Source organism: Chanodichthys erythropterus, chromosome 10 (assembly GCF_024489055.1).
Source record: "Chanodichthys erythropterus isolate Z2021 chromosome 10, ASM2448905v1, whole genome shotgun sequence".
Lineage (NCBI taxonomy): Eukaryota > Metazoa > Chordata > Actinopteri > Cypriniformes > Xenocyprididae > Chanodichthys > Chanodichthys erythropterus.
In genome coordinates this window covers 51,723,576-51,745,292 of record NC_090230.1, presented here as the reverse complement: position 1 = coordinate 51,745,292, position 21,717 = coordinate 51,723,576, and the positions used below count along the sequence as shown (strand labels likewise).

The following is a 21,717-nucleotide window of genomic DNA, read 5'->3' as shown; positions in this document are numbered from 1 at the left end:
ACTCTTAGCATGAAATTTAACATCAGTAAGTGTTAACAAGAAGACCGTGGTGGAAAATTAATTAAGAGTCCAGTCCAGGTTGTCAAACTGATTTTGGCACTTGGCGTCAAATGTGGGATTCGCCATTCAAAAGAATCAGCACTGTGATTAGCTGTGTGACAATTTAGATAATGACAGCCCTTCCTTGCTCAAAAACAACAATAAAAGCTCAAACTGATATGACATGCACCTGGTGTGGAGATATGCTTATAAAGAACTTCAAGAGTCACTGATGATGGGGAACGTCAAGATTGAAAACTGTGAGCTGAAGCAATATGTACACACAATGGGATAAGGATAGGAATAGGAATAAGCTGTGTATTGTCTTGCTAGCTAGCTGAACCCTTTGCAAGGACATAATTAATATTTTTTTCCTCCTCTTGTTCTAACATCTTTCGAGGTTTGTGGTTTGAAAATGTCAGCCAGCAGTGATGCATTGTGCTTAAACTGCTGCATTGTTTTGTTTTGTGGATAGTCCAACTATGCTTGTGTTCTTTACTCTGGTTTTATCTTTTGGACTACCAGTAGAATTTAAATCTCTTGCCCACTGTTTCACAGACAATGCTTAAGTCTAGTCCCAACTAAAATGCATGTTTGAGCTGTTTTAACTGAAAGCAACTTGATCAGAGAGGTCGCTCTGGTCAGAGCCTTGGAGTGTGTTCCTGAGCTCCCTGTCTGTCCTGTTATGGCCTTGGTGGCCAACACTAACCTCTCTGTGCCTTGTGTTTCAGTTTTGCCTAATCAGCTGTTTTGGAATCTAGATCCACCAGATCCGAAAATTCTGTCATTTATTACTTACCTTCATGCCGTTCCACACCCCTAAGACCTTCATTCATCTTCAGAAAACAAATTAAGATATTTTAGTTGAAATCCAATGGCTCCATGAGGCCTGCATAGGGAGCAATGACATTTCCTCTCTCAAGATTCATAAAGGTACAAAAACATATTTAAATCCGTTCATGTGAGTACAGGGGTTCAATATTAATATTATAAAGTGACGAGAACATAACAACTTTTTTTTTTTTTTGGCGCACCAAAAATATTCTCGTTGCTTTATAATATTAATATTAAACCACTGGACTCACATGAACTGATTTAAATATGTTTTTAGTACCTTTATGGATCTATGAAGGCCTCACAGAGGCCTTTTCCATTATTTCTTTGGAATGCCAGAAGAAGATGTTAACCATATATTACATGTAACAAGTTGCATGACTGCGTCTGTGTTCTTTAATTTGCACGTCAGCAGTAGATCACACGCAAAGCTTGTTGCTCCCATCAGCTCATTTGTGAAGTTGCGCTCTCACGCTAAATTGCTCCATTTAATAAATCTGGCACTAAATATCCTAATTGAACTAAGATCTAATCCTGGCTTAATCTAAGCCCTGTTTGTGAAACCAGGTCTTGGAGTTTCAGCAGACATGAAGGTCTAAAGAGATAGTTCACTTACAAATGAAAATTCAGTCATCAATCACTCAGTGACTCACCCTCATGTCGTTCCAAATCCATATAACTTTCTTCTGTGGAACATACTGTATTTGCAAGCTTGAATTTATATGTGCAGAGTGACAACACTAATGACAGACATGGCATGGTTTAAATAGACAGAAGCTAACAATGAAATGAGTTACAGCTAAATGCAATGATGAGTCCAAACAAAGGATTATGGGAGTTGAAGTTCATGGCTGAGGGAAAGAGAGTCAGGAAAGGAGTGCCCTCAAGAGGTCAACCTAGGAGCTCCAGCAAGTGTCTATGACATTACCCTCCCTCTAAGGAGCGGATTCCAGACGCTCCAAAGGCTACCAAAAAAAAAAAATTTCCAAGACGGAGGTGAAGTGGAGGAGGATTGGGGGAGGGAAGGTGGGCCAGGTCCATGGAGGGGAAGGGGGACTGGAGACAAAGGCAAAGCAGGCGGCCAGGGTGGAGCAGACTGAGCAGGAAGGGCAGAAAACCATCTCTACGATGCTGGAGACCACCATGGTGGATGACCACCACTGCAGCACAGATGGGCTTGATGACTCCCAAGGCAGAGCAGATGACCACCACAGCTGAGTAGATTGGCTTGAAGACCCCCACAGCAGAGCAGACGACCACCACAGCAGCACAGATGGTCTTGAAGATCCCTACGGCAGAGCAGACGACCAACATGGCAGCGCAGATGGGCTTGATGACCCCCACGGTGGAGCAGGTGACCACCACAGCCGTGCAGATGGAACTGAAGACCCCATGGCGGATCTGGTGGATCTAGATTCCAAAACAGCTGATTAGGCAAAACTGAAACACAAGGCACAGAGAGGTTAGTGTTGGCCACCAAGGCCATAACAGGACAGACAGGGAGCTCAGGAACACACTCCAAGGCTCTGACCAGAGCGACCTCTCTAATCAAATTAAGGCAGGAAAACAGTTCAGGACAACCTCTGCAGTCACATCAAGGTCAACAGGCAGTTCTGGGGTGACCTCTTTGGTTGTATCACAGAAGACAGAAAAATCAGAGGTGACCTCCTTGATCACAGTCGGGCAGCCAAAAAACTCATGGACTGGAGAGGATTCATGGGCTGGAGCGGGTTCTGGAGCAAACTCATGGGTTGGAGCGGCCTCTGGAGTAGACTCATGGGCTAGAGCAGACTCTGTAGCAGACTCATTGACTAGAGTGGGCTTAGGAATAGACTCGTGGGCTGAAGCGGGCTCCGGAGTGGACTTGTAAGCTGGAGTGGGCTTTGGAGTGGAGTTGTGGGTTAGAGCGGGCTCTGGAGTGGACTCGGGGGCTGGGCTCTGGAATAAACTCATTGGCTGGAGCAAATTCAGGAGTGGATTACCGGACTGAAGAGCAGTCTCAGAGCCACACACATGACATGGCCATCCTCATAACGGGGAGTCCAGTCGACAGCGTGACCACCCTTGAAACCCCTGGGCTTGAGACTATCGCTGAAACACCAGCTGCTCGCACCAACGCCAATGAAGTTTCCACCAAGCTAGAAATCAGTCTCAAATACCTAGGGCCCACCTTAATGGCTTCCTGTGCAATGTTCATTATGACCGGGAACTGTGGTGTGGTATTCATAAAGGCCGGAGCCGTTTTGGCTGATGGCTTAGGCTTGGTGGACATCTTGAGCACAGGCTCTGATGCGGTGGCCATTCTGTAAATAGGGCACTACCTGAACGTCGATGAATTCCAAAAAACCCAGAGTCTTAAAGGGTCATGAAACCCCCCTGTTTAGCCTGGTCGTTCACACCTCTGAGCTCGAAAAGGATGTAAAAATGGGCATGTAAAGCTCTGGAAAAGTGGGAGTGTATAGGGGGGGAAGAGGGGAGAGAACAACCAATGAAGCACAGACATAGAACACTATAACATACAGAATAATGAATATTAATATATGAGCACGGAGAAAATGACAACAAAGCACAAGGGAGAAATGTGAAAGAATATTTAAAAGGGCTAATAATAAGCTTCTTTGATTACATTTACGAGCACTGCAGTCTCAAAATCAGTCTTTTGTCTATAAGAATAATCATGTCGTCCTGTTCAGACTTGAAGACTTGATGAAATATGTGTGCATAACTAAACCGTGCTGGTTAATGTTTGGTGCAGGAGAATGTGTGAAATAAAAACTTTAAACACGGATACTTTATTCTGTATGAGCCACGTGGCTAGTTTTATTAAACTCATCACGGAGCTCCGAGCTGAAACCGATCATATGCGCGCTCCGTGTCTAAATCATAACAGTCGTATCTTTCATGTGTTTGTATGCAAACTCCAGCTCTGACCACATCACGAGCAAAATACAAACAACACACATGTGCTTGCTGTGCTGAGGGAAACATACACACGGCTTGCGTGTTTGAACGCAGCTAGAGCAGGCAGAGGTGAATGAGCCGCAATTTTGTGACATTTGAATTCTCTGCTGTAATGCGATCTCGTGCGAACACATTTTCCATTTGCGCTGGTAGATTACAGCAAAACAATCCACATGCACACAAACCTCTGCTCTAGTCGCAGGAAAACACATTGTGTTGTAGCACTGAGGAAACGAACACCAACGATAGGCTATGTCTCTGAATGACAAGAGACTGAGGCAAGAGAAGTGATAATTCCTCATGCATAATACCGCAATTATAATCTTATGCATACTACAGCGCAGTGATTGGATTGAATGAGCTTTATGTCATGAATATATATCGAGAATCGGTCTACATCAGCATGTTCAAACATGCCCATACTTGGGCCAAAAGTACACAATGACGTCAGATTTTGTGACGTTGCTCCGACTCAGTTTTTCAAACCGGAAGACAGAAATCGCTCTAAAAAATGCAAAAATAACTATATTTCACTTATGGATAACATTAATGAGCCCCTTTAGTGTTTTCAATGATGTGCAGCCTATACATATGTTTACATCTCAAAAAAAGTGTTTTGGGGTTTCATGACCCTTTAAGTTCCCTCACCTCCCACGAAGGCAAGGGGTAGTCCAAGCATTCATTAAACATTTCAATCAACTTAGTGTCATTATACTCCAGACCCACCGAAAGAGTCCACTTGCATCCCCTGCTGACGTAGGGCAGTCAAGTTCTGGTGTTGTGCCTTCCGCTCCTTCTTAGTAGCTGGAGGAATAATCCAAATTCCCATGTTTCTGGATCTGTAGTGATCGAGTTTCTCTGTCACGGAATGCTCTGAGACTTAGGTAATATCCAATTGCAGTTTTATTGGGAAATCCAAAATAAATGGGCAAAAGGGTCAAAATACTTGCAAAATTCACCAAAAACTTGAAACAAGAAACCAGGGAGAGTGCTCAGATGTGCAGAGTGACAACTACAAAAACTCGATGACAGATGATAGACATGGCATTATTTAAATATTCATTGGGATTCCAATGAATATTTCATTGGCATTTGTCCATGAAATTTTGCAGACATTTTATTATTGTGGCTGCACCTAACAGTTAAGTACATATGAATATCCGGTTTAATGGCGATATTTCAGTCCAGGGGTCAAGGTTTTGCTATTTAGTAGTGATTTGCTATTTAGTCTGATACTTTTGGACAGTTTGCTTCAATGTACCGGTTCGAAAAACCAATTCACTAGCATGCTGGACATGTCCGAAAGAGACTACTCAGTTCAACATATATTGTTAGAGTGGCTGGAGCAGTGCTTAGAATGAGTTGGCAAAAACTGGCATCATGGAATCATATATTCTGGGAAATTGGCTCATTTCGAGTCTGCGTGTCTGGCATGTCTGAATACGAGTTTTTTTTTTTTTTTTTTTACCACTGCTTTTATCGTCACAGCTCAGGGCAGTCACTGGTGACTTAGAACTGCACGTTTTTATGGTGTCAGTCAGCCAGTCAGTGCTGTCATGATGTAAACTTCATGTGGGTCCATAGTCACATGGCATTTATTGGCTACAAAAAAGTGCCCATAACTAATGAGCAAATTTGCTCACCCATGAGCAAAAATGGCATATTTCAAATCACATACTTCCAGAGGATCAGATAAAACTACGGGCTGCCAAACATTTGCATCTGTGTACCTGCACAGAGTATGTTTGTGGCCTTAGAGACAACAGTAAATCCCACCTCTCACTAAGCATTGTTTGTAACATCTGTTCTTCATTTTGGGGTCTTTGACCGGTGTCTGTTGAGAACTGGTCGTTTATAACACAACGCACATGAAATCCAATCTCATTTCAATGATCATCCACAGAAGGGGAGTGTATCCCACAGTCACCGCTGACAGGAAATGGAGGAACCTCTGAGATTTACCCTCCCCATCTGCTCTAGTGCCATTGTTCAGATGAGTTCTCATCAGGCTGAGAAAAGCTGATTGAAAATATAGCTACTCCCAGTGCTACTGGGCTCTGACAGCATTTGTTTGAAGCCAGAGCTTGAGCCAGGAAAGAAATCTCGCTCTGAATTTGATATGAAAGGACAAGCTGTCATTTGATCACTGGGAGCTTCTTCCTGCACCTCTTACACCTCAAACTCATTAGGTTTCCTTAAGAGCTGAGTTAGTCAGGCAATTCATTACCCTTAGTTCAGAGATTGTTAACCTTTTTAGAAAGATAAAGGGAAAGAGAAAGATTGAATCACTTGCTGCAGAAGATAATTAATGTAACAGTGTTTTTAAGGCTCAGTCTGAAGGATGCAGAAGCTTTGTGCAGAATGTTTTTCTCATTAAGTCATTAAAAAAAAAAAATCTTTTTACAAGTGTTGTCAATTTTAAATTAGAATAATCATAATCACTTACTTTTTGTAATATCCATTTTATGATTTACTAATCTAAATGGCCTTTTTGCAGCAAATATCGATGTACAGCATGTGATTGGTATTATTAATAATAGTAAATTAATATTTAGTTTTTATTTTTATATTTTCCATTTTCATTTCAATTTTAGTTAATATTTTTGTTGTGAGTTTTTGTCATTATTTTTAAAACATATTTGCTTTTTTAAATGTCTATACAGTTTTTATTCATTTTTATTTCAATTTTGGTTATTTTAGTACATCAGGTTAAACTAAACGAGAAATGTTGATTTATAGCTGAAATAAAATATATATTTTTTTCATTTTATTTCAGTTAATATATTTCAAATATTGAAAATGTTTTTTTTTTTTTTTATGGTTTTGGATTTAGTTAACTAATAACCCCGATATTGTGAGTGTAGATTGAAAATTTTAATCAGCTGTCAAATGAACTGTACTTTAACTCAACATCAACATTTGTGAAATTTATTTAATTTCATCAAATTATGTTTTGTCATTTAATTTATTGCTGTGATTTTATTTTGTGTTGAAAATTAAATGTTTGTTAATGGGTGATTTGTGGACAATGATTAATTTATATTTGTAGGGTAAAGATGTTATTGAAAAAAAATTTATTATCTTGATGTGAAAAGTTAAAGTTAAACCATTGGGATGTCAGCTGGAATAGTCAGAGGGCTTCTTGTCACATCTTACCTTTTCATAATTTTCAATTTTGTGCAATCACTAATTTAGCAAATGTTTTCATTTATTCAACTTATTATTATTACTATATTGGATTATGCATCATCATCATCATGAGCATGCTAAAATCATTTCTAAATATCTTACATTTTAGCAGTGGATGTACACTGATATATTCTTATTGTTTTATTACTAGTATTGAAACAGTTGTTTCAACAATAAGTCCACAAGAAAGGAAGCAGTGTAATGTAATATTCTCTTTAAAGTGAACTGAAGGACTCTTCCTCTTCATCCCTCAGGATAATGTGAACCTGCTGCTTACTGAAGAAGAGATGTACAGTCTGATGGAAACCTTCAAGCAGTGCAAGATCATTCCAGGTGTTTCTCTCAGTCTCATTTCAACAGCTTATTTGTTAAAGTCGTGCTTTAAATACATGACTTTGTGGAGTAAAATGGAAGCTAATTAAAAGTTTACTAATTTATTACATCAGTACTGTAATTAGGCCTGAACTGTTTCCATTGATTGATGATGCTGTAACTTCCCTCTCACCTACTTTCTGCTCAGAGTCGTGCCTGGTGTCAGATGAACTCCTGCAGTACAGGCACTTTGTGACCAAGCAGCTCTTTGAAAGAGACTTGACTGATGAGGAGGAAGAGGAAGTTCTGGCCCAGTTTGCTGCTCTGGATCCAGAGAAGAAGGGTCAGATTGAGTGGTCTGACTTCCTCTACCACGAGTCACTTTCAGTGCTGCAGAAGTTCCGGACTGAGGTAGGGCTGTCAAAATGACTGGGAAAACTAAATAATATTCTAATTATATTTAAATTTAAAAGGCATGATTTCATTTAGGGGAAAAAAGCTTTTGGCTTGTCTTCTGAGGCCACAAGAGGGTGCACTGAGCAAAATATCAATGCACCGCATTAAATTGTTTATTCAAAGCAATGAATTATCATGACTGTCTATAAAAAAGTGCATAATGTTTATGCTGTGTATCAAATATAATTTAGTAAATTGCATAAACAAAACAGCATCATGTATTTATCCATAGTTTAATACGAAGAGCCGATCGAAGCTCCAATGACAGAGTACTTAAAAACATGAGATTCAGTGGAATGGAAAAAAAACCCCACAAAGTCTCGAGACATGTTTTTAAAAGTTGAACTTCTTTTAACTTTACATGGGTTTCTAAACATGTGTTTTTTTATTGTGCAAGACATAAATCAACAGTCAAAGATGTCCATCTATCACGTTTACATAAAAAAACAATGTAAAAACAGTTCAGAAAATGTGTTCTGTGTGAACCGCTTGTTTAGGGTTTTGACCTAACCAAGATCATCTTCACATTGAGGTTCTTCATTTCTCCAAAGTTTTGAATGAACAACGCAGCAGCGCCGTATCTAATGGGTTAAAATAGGCTAACAAAACAACACATTTAAAGACTGACTTTTGTCTAATTTTTTTGCACACATTACACAACTAACTGTGCATCAATTACACGTTTGTTCAGGGGTCATGAATTGAGAAATCAAGTTTTCCTTGAGCTTTTGATATGTAAGAGGTCATCGTACTATAAGAATATCTTGCGAGTTTCAGAACTGAAATCTTTTAGTTTGTTAGTCCAATAAAAACTTTTAGTGACACCAGGCCCAGCGAACAACTGATCCTGGAATGTGCCTATCAATCATAGATAGATGAAGATAAAAATAGAGAGAGAAGAGCGATACAGGACTAAAAATAACATTACCTTTTAAAGGATCCTAATGCTAGGAGTATAGTTAATTATTTTCACCAATGTGAATGTCTCAGTTGAGCTTTATTTATTTGCATTCGGTACATTTTACTGTGGATTCTTTGGTAAATTTTGGTGCAGGCTTTGCAAACAAAATTTTACAATATGGACTCGACAGTAATGCAACAACATGTAAGTAACTGTGTTCGTTCTAATGCTTGATCTGATATGTAATGATTCATGTACAGCATATCCTTTGTCTGTGTCAGTAAATCAAGCCAGTGACTAAACGGTCAACTTCACATTGTTTCTCTTAGTAGGATGAAAATAATCTGTTATTTAAATGGTGATTAAATTATATATAGAAAGCGATCAATGAATGCTCCCTTTACAATAGCTAGAGATGTCAATCAAACAGCGCAAGTTTATCAGTGACGGTGAGCTCTGGACACACTCCAAAACTCCTGTTTTATTCATCGAATCTCTTAGTTACATCAAGTTTGCACTGTTAGTTATAATGAAAGCATTCGTCAGCTCAACAACATGTCTGTGATAGGCTGTTCATCGCTGCAAACTTTCATGCCATGATCTAAATATAATGCCATAGATTTGTGTAATGCTATAATTAATACTTTTCACAATTAGTTAACCTTGAGAGCTGTAATAGTAAAAATGTGCTAAAAGTTTTCAAGAGAGTAACACTTAGCTTTTTTTCCATTTCAAATGGAAAGATGTTAGCCAATCACAGCAGTGGGCAGCCTTTATTTGATCAAAAATACAGTAAAAGCAGTAATATTGTGAAATATTATCACAATTTAAAATAACTGTTTTCTATTCAAATATATATATTTATATAATTCTATTTAAATATATATTTATTTATTATATTTTATTCTTGTGTTGGTAAAGCTGAATTTTCAGCATCATTACTCCAGTCTTCAGAGTCACATGATCCTTCAGAAGTCATTCTAATATGCTGATTTGATGCTCAAGAAACATTTAATCCTTTGTGAGTAATATAGCTCATTATCCTAACTGGCTAATTGTGTTTACGTTTACCAAACAATGTAGCAACTTAACGTGCGAGGTGTGAGTTTATAAGAATAAACAGATTTAAACATGGCTCAACCAATCAGAATTTACAAGTGTATGTGTTTTATAAGCATTTTTAATGTGCAAATTATAATAAATTATAACAAACATCAAGCAATCAACCAAAAGCTTTATGGAAATTATTCTGTTTTTCTTTTCAATCCAGAATTCGTTGGTGAGAATCCTCACAGCGAAGGAGAGGGATCGGGCACGGGCCATATTTCAGAGTGTAGACCAGGACAAAGATGGGATCATTACTGCTGGAGAAGCTAAAAGAGCCCAAACCTCCTGGTTCCACAAGATTAACAAAGAATCACAGTCCTGCAATGTCAGGTGAGCCAATTATATGAGAGTCATTGAGGCTAATCACAGTTAGCGGGACATTTCTGAACGGCTCTCAATCACAGCCACTTACATAATCAACAATGAGACAAACACTTCAAAAATAATTTCAGGGACTCTTCCAATTTGCCTGGCCTCTGGGAGCAACAAATCAGTTGAAGCTTGGCAGTTTTTATAGCAATGTCAAGCTGCCAATGCCTCCACGAGCTGCTAGCCAATGCTAACTGCTCTCACTTTATTAGCATGTATCCCCCATCTCTTCTCATGAATTACTGGCTAACTTTGCATTCAGGAACTCTACCAAGGGAATATGAATCATTTAAGCAGTGCATTTGCTGACAGTTCTGACTTTGGGATTAATGCATAACGTAAATTGGATGATATAACCGGTGGTGGAAGTCATCTGTGGAAAGGAAAAAGTTTTTCAATGACAGGCTAAAATCAAGGACTAACTTTGACAGAGCACACTTTGCCAGTTATATCATAATTCAAACCTTGCTCTGAGAGCCCAAAAGTCAGAATGATGTATTTTTTGCAGCGAATTGTGGGGGAAAATGGAGCCAGGTACCTCAAATGGATCATTTGTCCTTCTGAATCCTTCATTCCTCAAGCACCATCCCCCAGAAAGAAATTTAACAATGTCTTTAATGTCTTTAGAATCTTTCTCCTAGACAGCAGTGAGGTTAAATGGAGAGGTTAAACCAAATTTTTCTTTTTTAATTTTTAATTATAACATTTCATTAAGTTTATATATGTATAATTCTGTTTATTGAATTAAATTTATAATTATATAATTTCATTTTAAGTGGTGATGTATGTCAACAATTGTCTCATTTGTGCCTAGTTTTATTTCTCCTAATTAATTTTATGAGAAACATCTGAGACAAGGTTGAAACTTTTCTAAACATGAATTTTGATTGACTTATTGACTTATCAACATATCTGTGAATTCAGTATTTGGACGGTCTGTTTTGACATCATCCTCCATACTTTTTTTTTTTTTCATCAATCATCCCATCCTTTTCTCCACTGCTGAATGTCCATTTGCCCTGCAGACTCATGGGATTGTGTTCCCCTTTGTTCAGTATGGGGTAAGTCACTTGATCTGCATGGGCCTCCCCTGGAAACATCTTATGTTCCCTGCCATCACCATCATTATAATCATTATCACCTCAGTTACTAAATATTCCTTAATGGAGGCCAAGGAATCATTGGCTAAAAATATCAAAGCTAAACTAGGTATTTTCTGACTGTAATGGCTGTATTAAATGAGATCTTGTCCTCCCATTATCAAGATCAAAAGAGGGGCTTTTGTTCCCCTTAAGGATTTTTCATCAGTTTTAAGGGGAACAGCAGGTTAAATGAGCGCCTGAGTGTGCGGGTGCATGGGTTGTGGGTGTTTGTGTGTATGTTTGGCTCATTCATGGCATGACTAAGCTTGCATCCTAATTTTCACTCATTAAAATCAACTGAGGGCTTGAGATCAAAGCAGACAATATCGACTCTGAGCGGTCCCAGTTCTGCAGGAGATGTTTGGGTCGCTGTTCAAGGCTCTGGTCATGGTTGCACTCAGTTTTGCTTCACACGTTATTGAACTTAATTACCAGAATTTCTTGTTTCAATAAATTTAAGTCAATTAAGTTTTTCAGATCATTTCAGTGTACTGAATGGCATGCAAGGTCTACAGTTTGTGAGACCACTGTATATACAAGGGTTGTGGGCCATTCAGAATTGAATTGAGAATGCATTTTAAATTCCAATTCAAGTCCTGAATGCATGTTTCTGCACATGAGTGGACTAGTTTTGTCTTGCTGGTGGTAGGGTATATCGTCTTCCTGGGCTCTGAGGTGTTGTGAGAACAACAAATTAGAGTGTGAAAACCCTGAGACGGTAGAAGTGCTGCCTGCTGTGAGATGTCCAGTAGTGTGTGTGTCTGTGTGGGAGAGACTGAATGAAACAGCGTGTGTTTCAGCTTGCTTTCTTCATCTGCAGTATCAGCCATGTTGGTCCAATATCTGAGAGCAGTCCTGCCAGTTCCAGCAGCGAGAGAAGCAGAGATAAAGCCATGGAGAATGACAACAGGTTGGTGTGTGTGTGTGTGTGTGTGTGTTCGCTTACAATGTAGATGGACTAACACCCAAAATACACTGCAAAATATGCTCCCATAATAATCAAATCCCATCCCAAGTCATTAACTTACAATAAAAGAGGGATCTGAGCCATGTAGGTACATCCTAAGTACTGCCAAACAACCACTTAAAAACACCCTAGCAACAACCCAGAACACCATATCAACTGCTTAGCAACTGCCTAGCAACAACATAGCAACTCCCTAGCGACAGCATAGAAACCACCCAGAACACTATGGCAACCACCTAGAACACCCAGGCACCACCTGGAAACACTCCATCCAGAACACCCTACCAACTGCTCAGCAACCACCTAGCAACAGCATAGAAACAGGCTAGAACACCCTAGCAACCACCTGGAAATGCTAAGGCAATCAACCAGAACTCTTTAGTAACCCCTGATCACTGCTCTTAGCAACCGCCTGGAACACACTGCACTGTGTAGAAATGCACTAGCAACCATCCAGAACACCCTAGCAACTGTTTAGTGATGCCCTATGTGCAATCTAGTAACCACCTAGCAATGTCCTAGAGAACCACTCAGAACACCCTCGTAACCACCAAGAACATCCTAAGCAACCTCTAGCAACAATTTAGAAATGCCCTAGCAACAACCAAGAACACCCTATGAACTGCTTAACAATTTCCAAGCAACAACATAGCAACTGACTAGCAACAGCATAGAAACCACCCAGAACACTCAACACCTAGAACACTCAGGCACCACCTGGAAATGCCCTAACAACCATCCAGAACATTCCAACAACTATGTAGCAACCACCTAGAAGCAGCAAAGAAACCAGCCAGAACACACTAGCAACCACCTGGAGGTGCTAAATCAATCAACTAGAACTCTTATTTCCCTCTATCAATGCTCTAGCAGCCACGTGGAACTCACTTCTGTGTAGAAATGCCCTAGCAACCATCCAGAACCCTAGCGGATGCTTAGCGATGCCCTGTCTATCGAAAGACTATTCACCTGACAACAAGGGTGACGCCATTGCGTTCGTTTTGTCATCTTACTTCCGGCTGAGAGGGACCTTAGCTAGTCGCTAGCGGTAATCCTATAGCTGTAACGGTAGATGATAACAGAAAGCAAATATGTATAAGTATTATATGCTAAGTTAGGGGCTGCCAAGAAGGGATTAAGAAGAGAGAACAATTGGACCAACGACGTTATGAACACAATGTGAAGCGGTCGGAGTGTTGCAGTGCACTTTACAATTTACACCCACAACCTTAAGACAAGGAGCACTTGAGGCAATGGCTGAAGGCGCTAAACTTGAAGTGCCCACCCAAGCGCCCTTATATGTGTTCGCACCATTTCATGGACGGGAAGCTGACTGACGAACACCCTTACCCCGAGAATTGGTTCAGCTACGATGTTGTGGTAAAGAAGTAACGCCGGATGCTCAACAGGTTGTCAGATTCAGGTAAGCCAACTTAGCTAGCCATGTGCTTGTTAGTCTAACGTTACATTTGTGAAGTAAGTTCTAAGAATGTGAGTTAAGTAACGAGCAGTTAACAAAATATAATGAATCTTGCATTATTACCATTGCCACCTATAATATTTAATATTTACAATAATACAATGGTACATATTTATGATAGTATTAAGGCCTGTTCACACAGGGACGAATATCGCGCACGATTTTCGCCGACGTTTAACGCCTCGTGACTAAACAACGGGCGCCAATGTGAATGTGCACACCGACGCGAAAAACGCGAGGCGTAAAAGCGTAATTTTTTAAAAAACGCCTCGGGTTCGTTTTTTTTGTTTGACGCGCCGCGTTAAAAACTGGCCGACCAATTAGATTGGCGCTTTTGTTCACGTACCTGGAGCTGCTGAAGTTACAGTAAAACACGACTTGGTGGCGCTCAAGCACAAAACGGTCTTGCCGAGCACACAAGACGACGAAGAGAAAGTAAGTAGACGAGGAAGACCCCTACAAACTATCCATGCGTCTCAAACAGCTCCCTAGCTTCCTAGGTCGTGTATCAGTATACCATGTAAATTAATGTGGCCGACTCCCTGATCAGTGCCCTGACTAGTGAAGTACAGAGCTGAATGAGACGCACACTATGGGTGCTCTGCCACCTGTATTTCTGTATTTTTACTTTTTTCCCCCCTTTTACATTCAAGAAATATAGTTGAGAATGTCTGTTTCATAAATATGTTTATTTACACTACCGTTCACTTGCACTATATATATATATATATATATATATATATATATATATATATATATATATATATATATATATATATATATATATATATATATATATATATATATATATATATATATATATATATATATATATATATATATATATATACATATATATATATATATATATATAATATGCCATTTTATATGCATTTTTTTATCTTCTTTAACTTTATTAATATAATATGTTTATTTGTACTATCGTTAAGCACAAGCGCCACATACTGTCAGGGAGTGAATTTGCACTTTCACTCGGCGCATCACCGGTGAAAATCGCTTGGGTGTGAACACAAAAAACGTCTCGAAAAAGCGTGTGATATTCGTCCCGATGTGTACGGGCCTTTATGGTACATTATAGTCTAACAGTAGCTTACATTATTCCTGTAAGTTACAGAGATTGCAGATGATAGCAGGCCAGCTAGCTAAATCTCTCATTCAGATCTTGATATTGACCTATGTATTAACACTAGAGTTAGAGATTTTTCTGTTAAAGTATGGGCCATCATATATTAATTCTCATGACGTATTTAAAGTACAAATGTAAAAATATGTTTATGGTTATATTTTTCAGTGATGCAGTGATCAACTGTGAAGATGATCACATCCACATGCCCTGAACTGTGATGCAGAAACACAATAGGAGGATCCATCTGTCTCTGAACAAAACTAAGAAAAATCACAACTCAACCTGAAGCCGCCTACATCTGATATGAGAACACAATGCGTTGAACCGGCGCCATTGTACATAACTCTGCTGAGAAACGACCACCTTTGTCAGCAAACAGGGTTGACATTGGAGGCATTTCATTCAGATGTGAGCACCTTACCAATACATACACCATCAGCTCCTGATGACTCTGATGAAGCTGCGTCTTAATTTCCTGCAGGGTGATCTTGCTGAAAGGTTTGGTGTTTCAAAACCTGGTGTTGTGATAAATTCATAACCCGTCAATTCAGGGTTCCTGTAATACCATCGTCCAGGAGAAAAAGTAATGGCAAACAGAAGTTTCACCATTGCCGATCTCCTCTATGAAAGGAAAGTGAAACTTGTCATTCCAGCATTCACCAAGAGAGGCATGCAACTCTCCGAAGAAACCACCAACACCAGGCACATCGCCAATGTATGTGTCCACATTGAGCGGGCCACATGCCAACTGAAAAACTTCAAAATCCTTTCTTACAACAGTTCCAATTAATCTCACCCCTAAAATTGATACAATTTTGAGAATTTTTTACCCTGTGTAACTTTCTAAGCAACATAATTTCTGACGTAGAGGATGAATAAGTGTTGATTTGTAGGTGGGTTCCATGTCTGTCTGTGTTATTGTTTTGCTTTAACTAATCAGTGTAAATAGTGTATGTAGTTATTTTTATTAACCTTTACAATGTGACCAGATGTTACCCATCTGTAAATTATTTTTGTAAACTTTTACAGTGTGACCAGATGTTATCTATCTGTAAATAGTTATTTCTATAAACCTTTACAATGTGACCAAATGTTATCTGTTGTGAAGTTTTTTTTAAAACATCTTTACAATGAGCTCTGTAGATTCCTCTCAAAACTTAAAGGAATTAAGTCTTCTGATTTAAATCATGTCAAGTTTGCAAATTAATTACCTCTTGGTTTATTACATATGAAAATGAAATGGTGAAATATTACCTTTACATGAAGGCCAGTAAAAGGTGTCTCTAGCTTTGTGATAACACTCTTACAACTGATTTTATAAAACCTATATTAAATTTTACATTTTCTAAAACACAAATCACAAAGTCAACTCCTGAAGGTCCCCATTGGTTACCTCTGGCCACTTCTTCATATGTCTACCTACGTTAACAATGACAATTAATGGGACAATATGAGACCATCTGCATGTCGTATTAAGTTTTCTCCATGCTCCCAATTTAAAACATTTACGGCATTAATGTTATTTGTCATTTTGATAAAGTTATAGCTAGCTATAAACAATCATCTAACTACTGAACTAGCTACCGGATGTGCTGTATCAGTTTAAATGACAAAATGCGGAAGAGCAAAGTATTAAAAGTGGGCAGGGTGGAATAAGGTGAATAGAGTTCAGGTATGACGTCACTTTGTAGGCCAACCGGCAGTTAGCATCACACTGGTTCCCTCGACAAAATCCCAATAGGATTTTTCCATAGGCTTTTTGATTAGCGCAAAAAACAAGCTCTGTGATCAACAAAGGTTTATGATACTTACACGTTTTGTCCATCAAGATAATTTTGACAGAATGACAACTTTTATGAAATTTGAAGCATAAATGCAGTTGCCAGAAGTAAGAAGCTAAAGGTAGGCTAAAACGAACTTCATCGCAGTCGCTCGACTTCAACGTCACCATCACTAAGGCTTCCAACAACTCTTTCAGTTTTTATCTAAAAACATTTTCCCAGAACGTTTGAGTTAGACTTGATTATGATAGCACATTTATGAGCATAATGAGGCATAATGAGAATTGAGCTCATCTGTTTGTTGTGATGACGTTTAATATTGCCAACAGCCTCTGTAGTCCTATTTAGCCACTTGTTAGCAACCACCTTTTTCAAGACACATAACAGCTTAAAAAATCATGAGTGGGGTAATACTGATGTATTTTATGTAGTAGAATAAAACATGAAAGTGTCTTGAGACCTTATTTCAGCCATTTAACCAAAATCCCATTTGCGTTTTGGCCTACAAAGTGATGTCATACCTGCACCACTCTATAGAATAACACAAGATGCGTCACTCGGGAGAAAGTGCAATGTGCAATATGGCAAAATAGTTTTCTAAATAAGAGCCATTCATTGCGTCACTGCAGTGGCTGTTAGAAGCTCTGGTTCCTATTGAAACAATCAGACGCGTGCAGATGCGCACTAGGACTGTGCATACACATTAGCCTGACCAAAAATAGTTTTTTTGTCATGATTCGAGCGTTTAGAAACAAAATTTATGAGACAGCTGTTGTCAGATTTAATTTGTGATTTCATATATGAAATTTAATTGAAAGCTTGGCAAACATCTTTGGAGAATTTGATGTTCCCTTTCAGTCGGTCACGTTCGACGTACGTCAGTAGTGACCGACGAATTGGGATATTGCTTAGAGAGCCCTATCATCTTCGTGTAAACTAAAACAAGCCAATGGAATTGGCGTGCGATATTTGCATAATGCGCACCGCCCCCGACAGGTGTATATAAATAGGAAGCAGATGCAATCGCACTCTGTCTTTCGCTTCGGAGCCATTCACTGGTGTCCTGTTTTAGAAGACTCCTTTCTTCGTTTGTTTTATTCTAAAACATTGCCTCAGAAGAGGATTTACAGCGAGCTTTCAGTGCTGGTGAAAGGGCACGTTCAGCGAGGTCGCGAGTCTCCGAGGAGCTGAGCTATAAGCTCGAAAACTGCTGTTTTCACAGCAACACAAAGAGTGTGTGCGTGTGTAGCGATTTGGGCCGGTTCCTCGGTGTGTCAGGGAGTGGTGTACCTGACACATCGCGTCGCTCCCTGGGTGCTTCAACACGAGTGAGTTGACTTCCCCTTCTAAAAGAGCTTTACAGACGAACCCTGACAGTATGTCATTTCGTCTGTGCGTTAATGGGTGCGGTCGTTCCCTGGTTCCTGCTGATGGGCACAATCGTTGCATCTCGTGTTTGGGCATTCTGCACGCTGAAGCAGTTTTTGTGGATGGTTCATGTTCCCATTGCGGGAACATGACTATCGCGATGCTGAGGTCGAGACTCTCCTTCCTGAAGTCTCAGGAAGCGGGGGTCCCCTCTCCTATGCCGCGTACGACCGTTTTCCGGCCCCGGGAACCGGAATGACGGTACGGCGCTGTATAGGAAGGGTGACCGGAGGATTACGGTCAGGGCTTCCCCGCCGAGCGGAAACGCTCCTCGGGCCCCTGCCGCCTCATCAGCACCGCAACCCATCGTGCCACCGTTGGTTTCCGCTGGGCCCTCTACGGACTGTCCAGCCGTTACCTTTGGTGTGCTGGCGGCGGATCGGATGTCGATCGCTGCATCGGAAGGTGAGCCTGAGTCCTCGGGGGAGGATTCGGACGCGCTGCCGCCCGGGACGGTAGCGTTGCCCGAGTCGGATCCCGAGCTCACGGCTGTGCTCTCCCGGGCCGCCTTGTGCGTCGGGCTTGAGTGGAACCCTCCACCCTGTCCCGGCCCATCTCGGTTGGACGATTGGTACTTGGCGGGGGTCGCGCTGGTCAAATCCAGCGTCCCGCCCCAATGCCTTTCTTCCCGGAAGTACACGATGAGGTGACCAGGTCTTGGCAAGCTCCGCATGGGGCTCGTACAGGGCCTGGTCCCTCGTCCGCCTTCACCTCCCTGGACGGCGGGCTAGCCAGGGGGTACGCGAAGATCCCGCCAGTCGAGCGGTCTGTTGCGACGCAGTTGTGTCCAACGGCCGCTGGCTGGCGCGGTGAGCCGCGTCTCCCGTCCCAGGCCTGTGAATTCTCAGCCGGTCTGACTGAGAAAGCTTACAGTGCCTGTGGGCAGGCTGCCTCTGCCCTGCACGCGATGGCCCTTTTGCAGGTCTATCAGGCAAAAGCGCTGTCGCAGATGCCCCAGGAAGGTCCTGACCAACAGCTGCTTGGGGAGCTGCGCGCTGCCACTGACCTTGCCCTCCGGGCAACGAAGGTGACAGCGTGTTCTGTTGGCCAGGCGATGTCTACTCTGGTAGCCCAGCAACGCCACCTCTGGCTGACCTTGGCAGACATGAGGGAGACCGACAAACATCGGTTCCTGGATTCCCCCGTGTCTCCAGTCGGCCTTTTCGGCGACGCGGTGGAGAGCTGTGCCCAACAGTCCTCCGCTGCACAGAAGCAGGCTGAGGCTATCAGACATGTCATGCCACGGCGGTCCGCTGCTGCCTCCACCCAGCCGCCCGTGGCTCAGCCTCAGCCCGCTCGTCGCCGAGGGCGCCCGCCTGCGTCTTCCTCCGCCCCTGCTAAGTTGGCAAAGCAGCAGCCTACACCAGCCAAACAGCAGGGTGCCGGGCGTGGACGTGGTGCCCAGCCCTGGAGCGGAAGGTTCCTGCCCTTTGGGAGAGTATTCCATCTGCTCTCCCAACCCCGGAGGAGGGCCGGGGGGGATTTTGTGGCGGCTGTCCATCTACCGCCGCTGGCTCTCCGGAGTCCAGCGGTACCCACTTTGCCACAAAAAGAGCAGTTTCCTCAAACTCCAGGTCACAACAAGGGGTGTCTGCCAGTGTGCCAGGCTCCGCCTCGCTGCTGTCAGCTCCCTCCCCATTCGCCAGCAGGTGGCAGTGTGATTGGACAGACCGCGTCCCGTGCGCCGTCTCCCGTGCACACTGCTGCCTCGCAGAGTCCGACCCCACTCCGGGCCGCCCTCAAGCCGTCCGAGTCGGGTCCCTCTCTGCCTTGCTGCCCCACCCCCGGTGCGTCTGTGGTGCCTTTGGTCCCGCTGGCTCAGTGTCTGGAAGCGTGGATAGCGCTCCCCAGCCTGTCCAGTTGGCTCATTCGTACTATCAGACTCGGCTATGCGATTCAGTTCGCCCGGCGTCCCCCGGTCTTCAGGGCTGTCCACTTCACTCAGATGTCGTTGGACAGTGCTCCTGTTCTCCGGGTGGAGATTGCTGTCCTCCTGGCGAAGGGTACAATCAAGCCGGTCCCTCCAGCCGATATGAAGTCGGGGTTTTACAGCCCCTACTTCATTGTACCGTAAAAGGGCGGTGGGCTACGGCCAATCCTGGACCGTCCCCAGGATTGGTTTGCAGCAATAGACCTGAAGGACGCATACTTTCATGTCTCGATTCTGCCTCGACACAGACCCTTCCTAGGTTGGTCTGCGTTCGAGGGTCGGGCATGTCAGTACAAAGTCCTACCCGACATGGTTGTAGCTCCCAACCGGTTGGGTCTTCAGGTCAACTGGGACAAGAGCAAACTCGCCCCTGGGTAGAGGATCTCTTGTTTCGGTCTCGAGCTAGACTCGGTCGCACGGACTGCGCGTCTCACCGAGGTGCGCATCCAGTCGGTGTTGAACTGCCTGAGCTCGCTCAAGTGCAGGACAGCGGCTCCACTGAAAGATTTTCAGAGGCTCCTGGGGCAAATGGCATCTGCAGCCGCGGTAACGCCGCTCGGATTGCTTCATATGAGACCGCTTCAACACTGGCTCCGCGGCCGGGTCCCGAGATGGGCGTGGCAGTGCGGCACGCTCCGTGTCCCCGTGACACCGAGCTGCCGTCGCACCCTTGTCCGGTGGTTGGACCCTTCGTTCCTGTGGGCCGGAGTACCCCTCGAACGAGTGTCCAGGCACGCTGTGGTCTCCACAGATGTCTCTGCCATGGGATGGGGGGCCACGTACAACGGGCATGCAGTGACAGGTCTTTGGACGGGGCCTCAGCTGCATTGGCATACCAATTGCCTCGAGTTGCTAGCGGTTCGTCTTGCGCTGGTCTGCTTCAAGAAGCTGTTGTCAGGCAAGCACGCTCTAGTCCGCTCACTAAGCACTGCGGCCGTTGCGTACACCTACCGTCAAGGTGGTCTACGCTTCCGTCGCATGTTGCAACTCGCCCGCCATCTCTTGTTGTGGAGTCAGAAGGATCTGAGGTCCCTTCGGGCCACTCGTGTCTCAGGTGTGCTCAACCGTGCAGCCGACGAGCTGTCACGGCAGCATCTACTTGCGGGCGAGTGGCGGCTCCACCCCCAGGCGGTCCAGCTGACTTGGCAGCGTTTCGGCGAGGCCCAGGTAGTCCTGCTTGCCTCCCCGGAAACTGCCCTCCGCCAGTGGTTTTATTCCCTGACCGGCGGCACGCTCGGCACGGATGCCCTGGCACACAGCTGGCCCCCGGGTCTGCGCAAACATGCGTTTCCCCCAGTGAGCCTTCTCGCACAACTCATGTGCAAGGTCAGGGAGGACGGGGAGCAGGTTCTGTTAGTGGCTCCGTACTGGCCCACTCGGACCTGATTCTCAGACCTCATTCTCCTCGTGACAGCACCTCCCTGGCCGATTCCTCTGAGGAAGGACCCCCTGACTCAGAGACGGGGCACCCTGTGGCACCCGCGTCCCGATCTGTGGAACCTCCACATGTGGTCCCTGGACGGGATGCGGAGGTTCTGAGTGATCTCCCGCAAGCGGTCGTAGACACCATCACTTCCGCTAGAGCTCCTTCCACTAGGAATCTCTACGCGCTGAAGTGGAACCTGTTCGTCGAATGGTGCGCCTCTCGCCGAGAGGACCCCCGATCATGTTCGG

At 43.1% G+C, this 21,717-nt stretch overlaps 1 protein-coding gene across 1 annotated transcript in view; it reads left to right on the top strand.

Annotated features, from left to right (window-relative positions):
- The window catches only part of phf24 (PHD finger protein 24), a 53,897-nt gene that overhangs the window by 27,494 nt on the left and 4,686 nt on the right, over nt 1-21,717 (top strand). Inside the window, exons 4-8 of the mRNA XM_067399410.1 lie at nt 7,278-7,356; nt 7,544-7,746; nt 9,963-10,129; nt 11,194-11,229; nt 12,131-12,220. Of these exons, the coding sequence (XP_067255511.1) occupies nt 7,278-7,356; nt 7,544-7,746; nt 9,963-10,129; nt 11,194-11,229; nt 12,131-12,220 (575 nt within the window). The remainder of the gene's footprint in view (nt 1-7,277; nt 7,357-7,543; nt 7,747-9,962; nt 10,130-11,193; nt 11,230-12,130; nt 12,221-21,717) is intronic.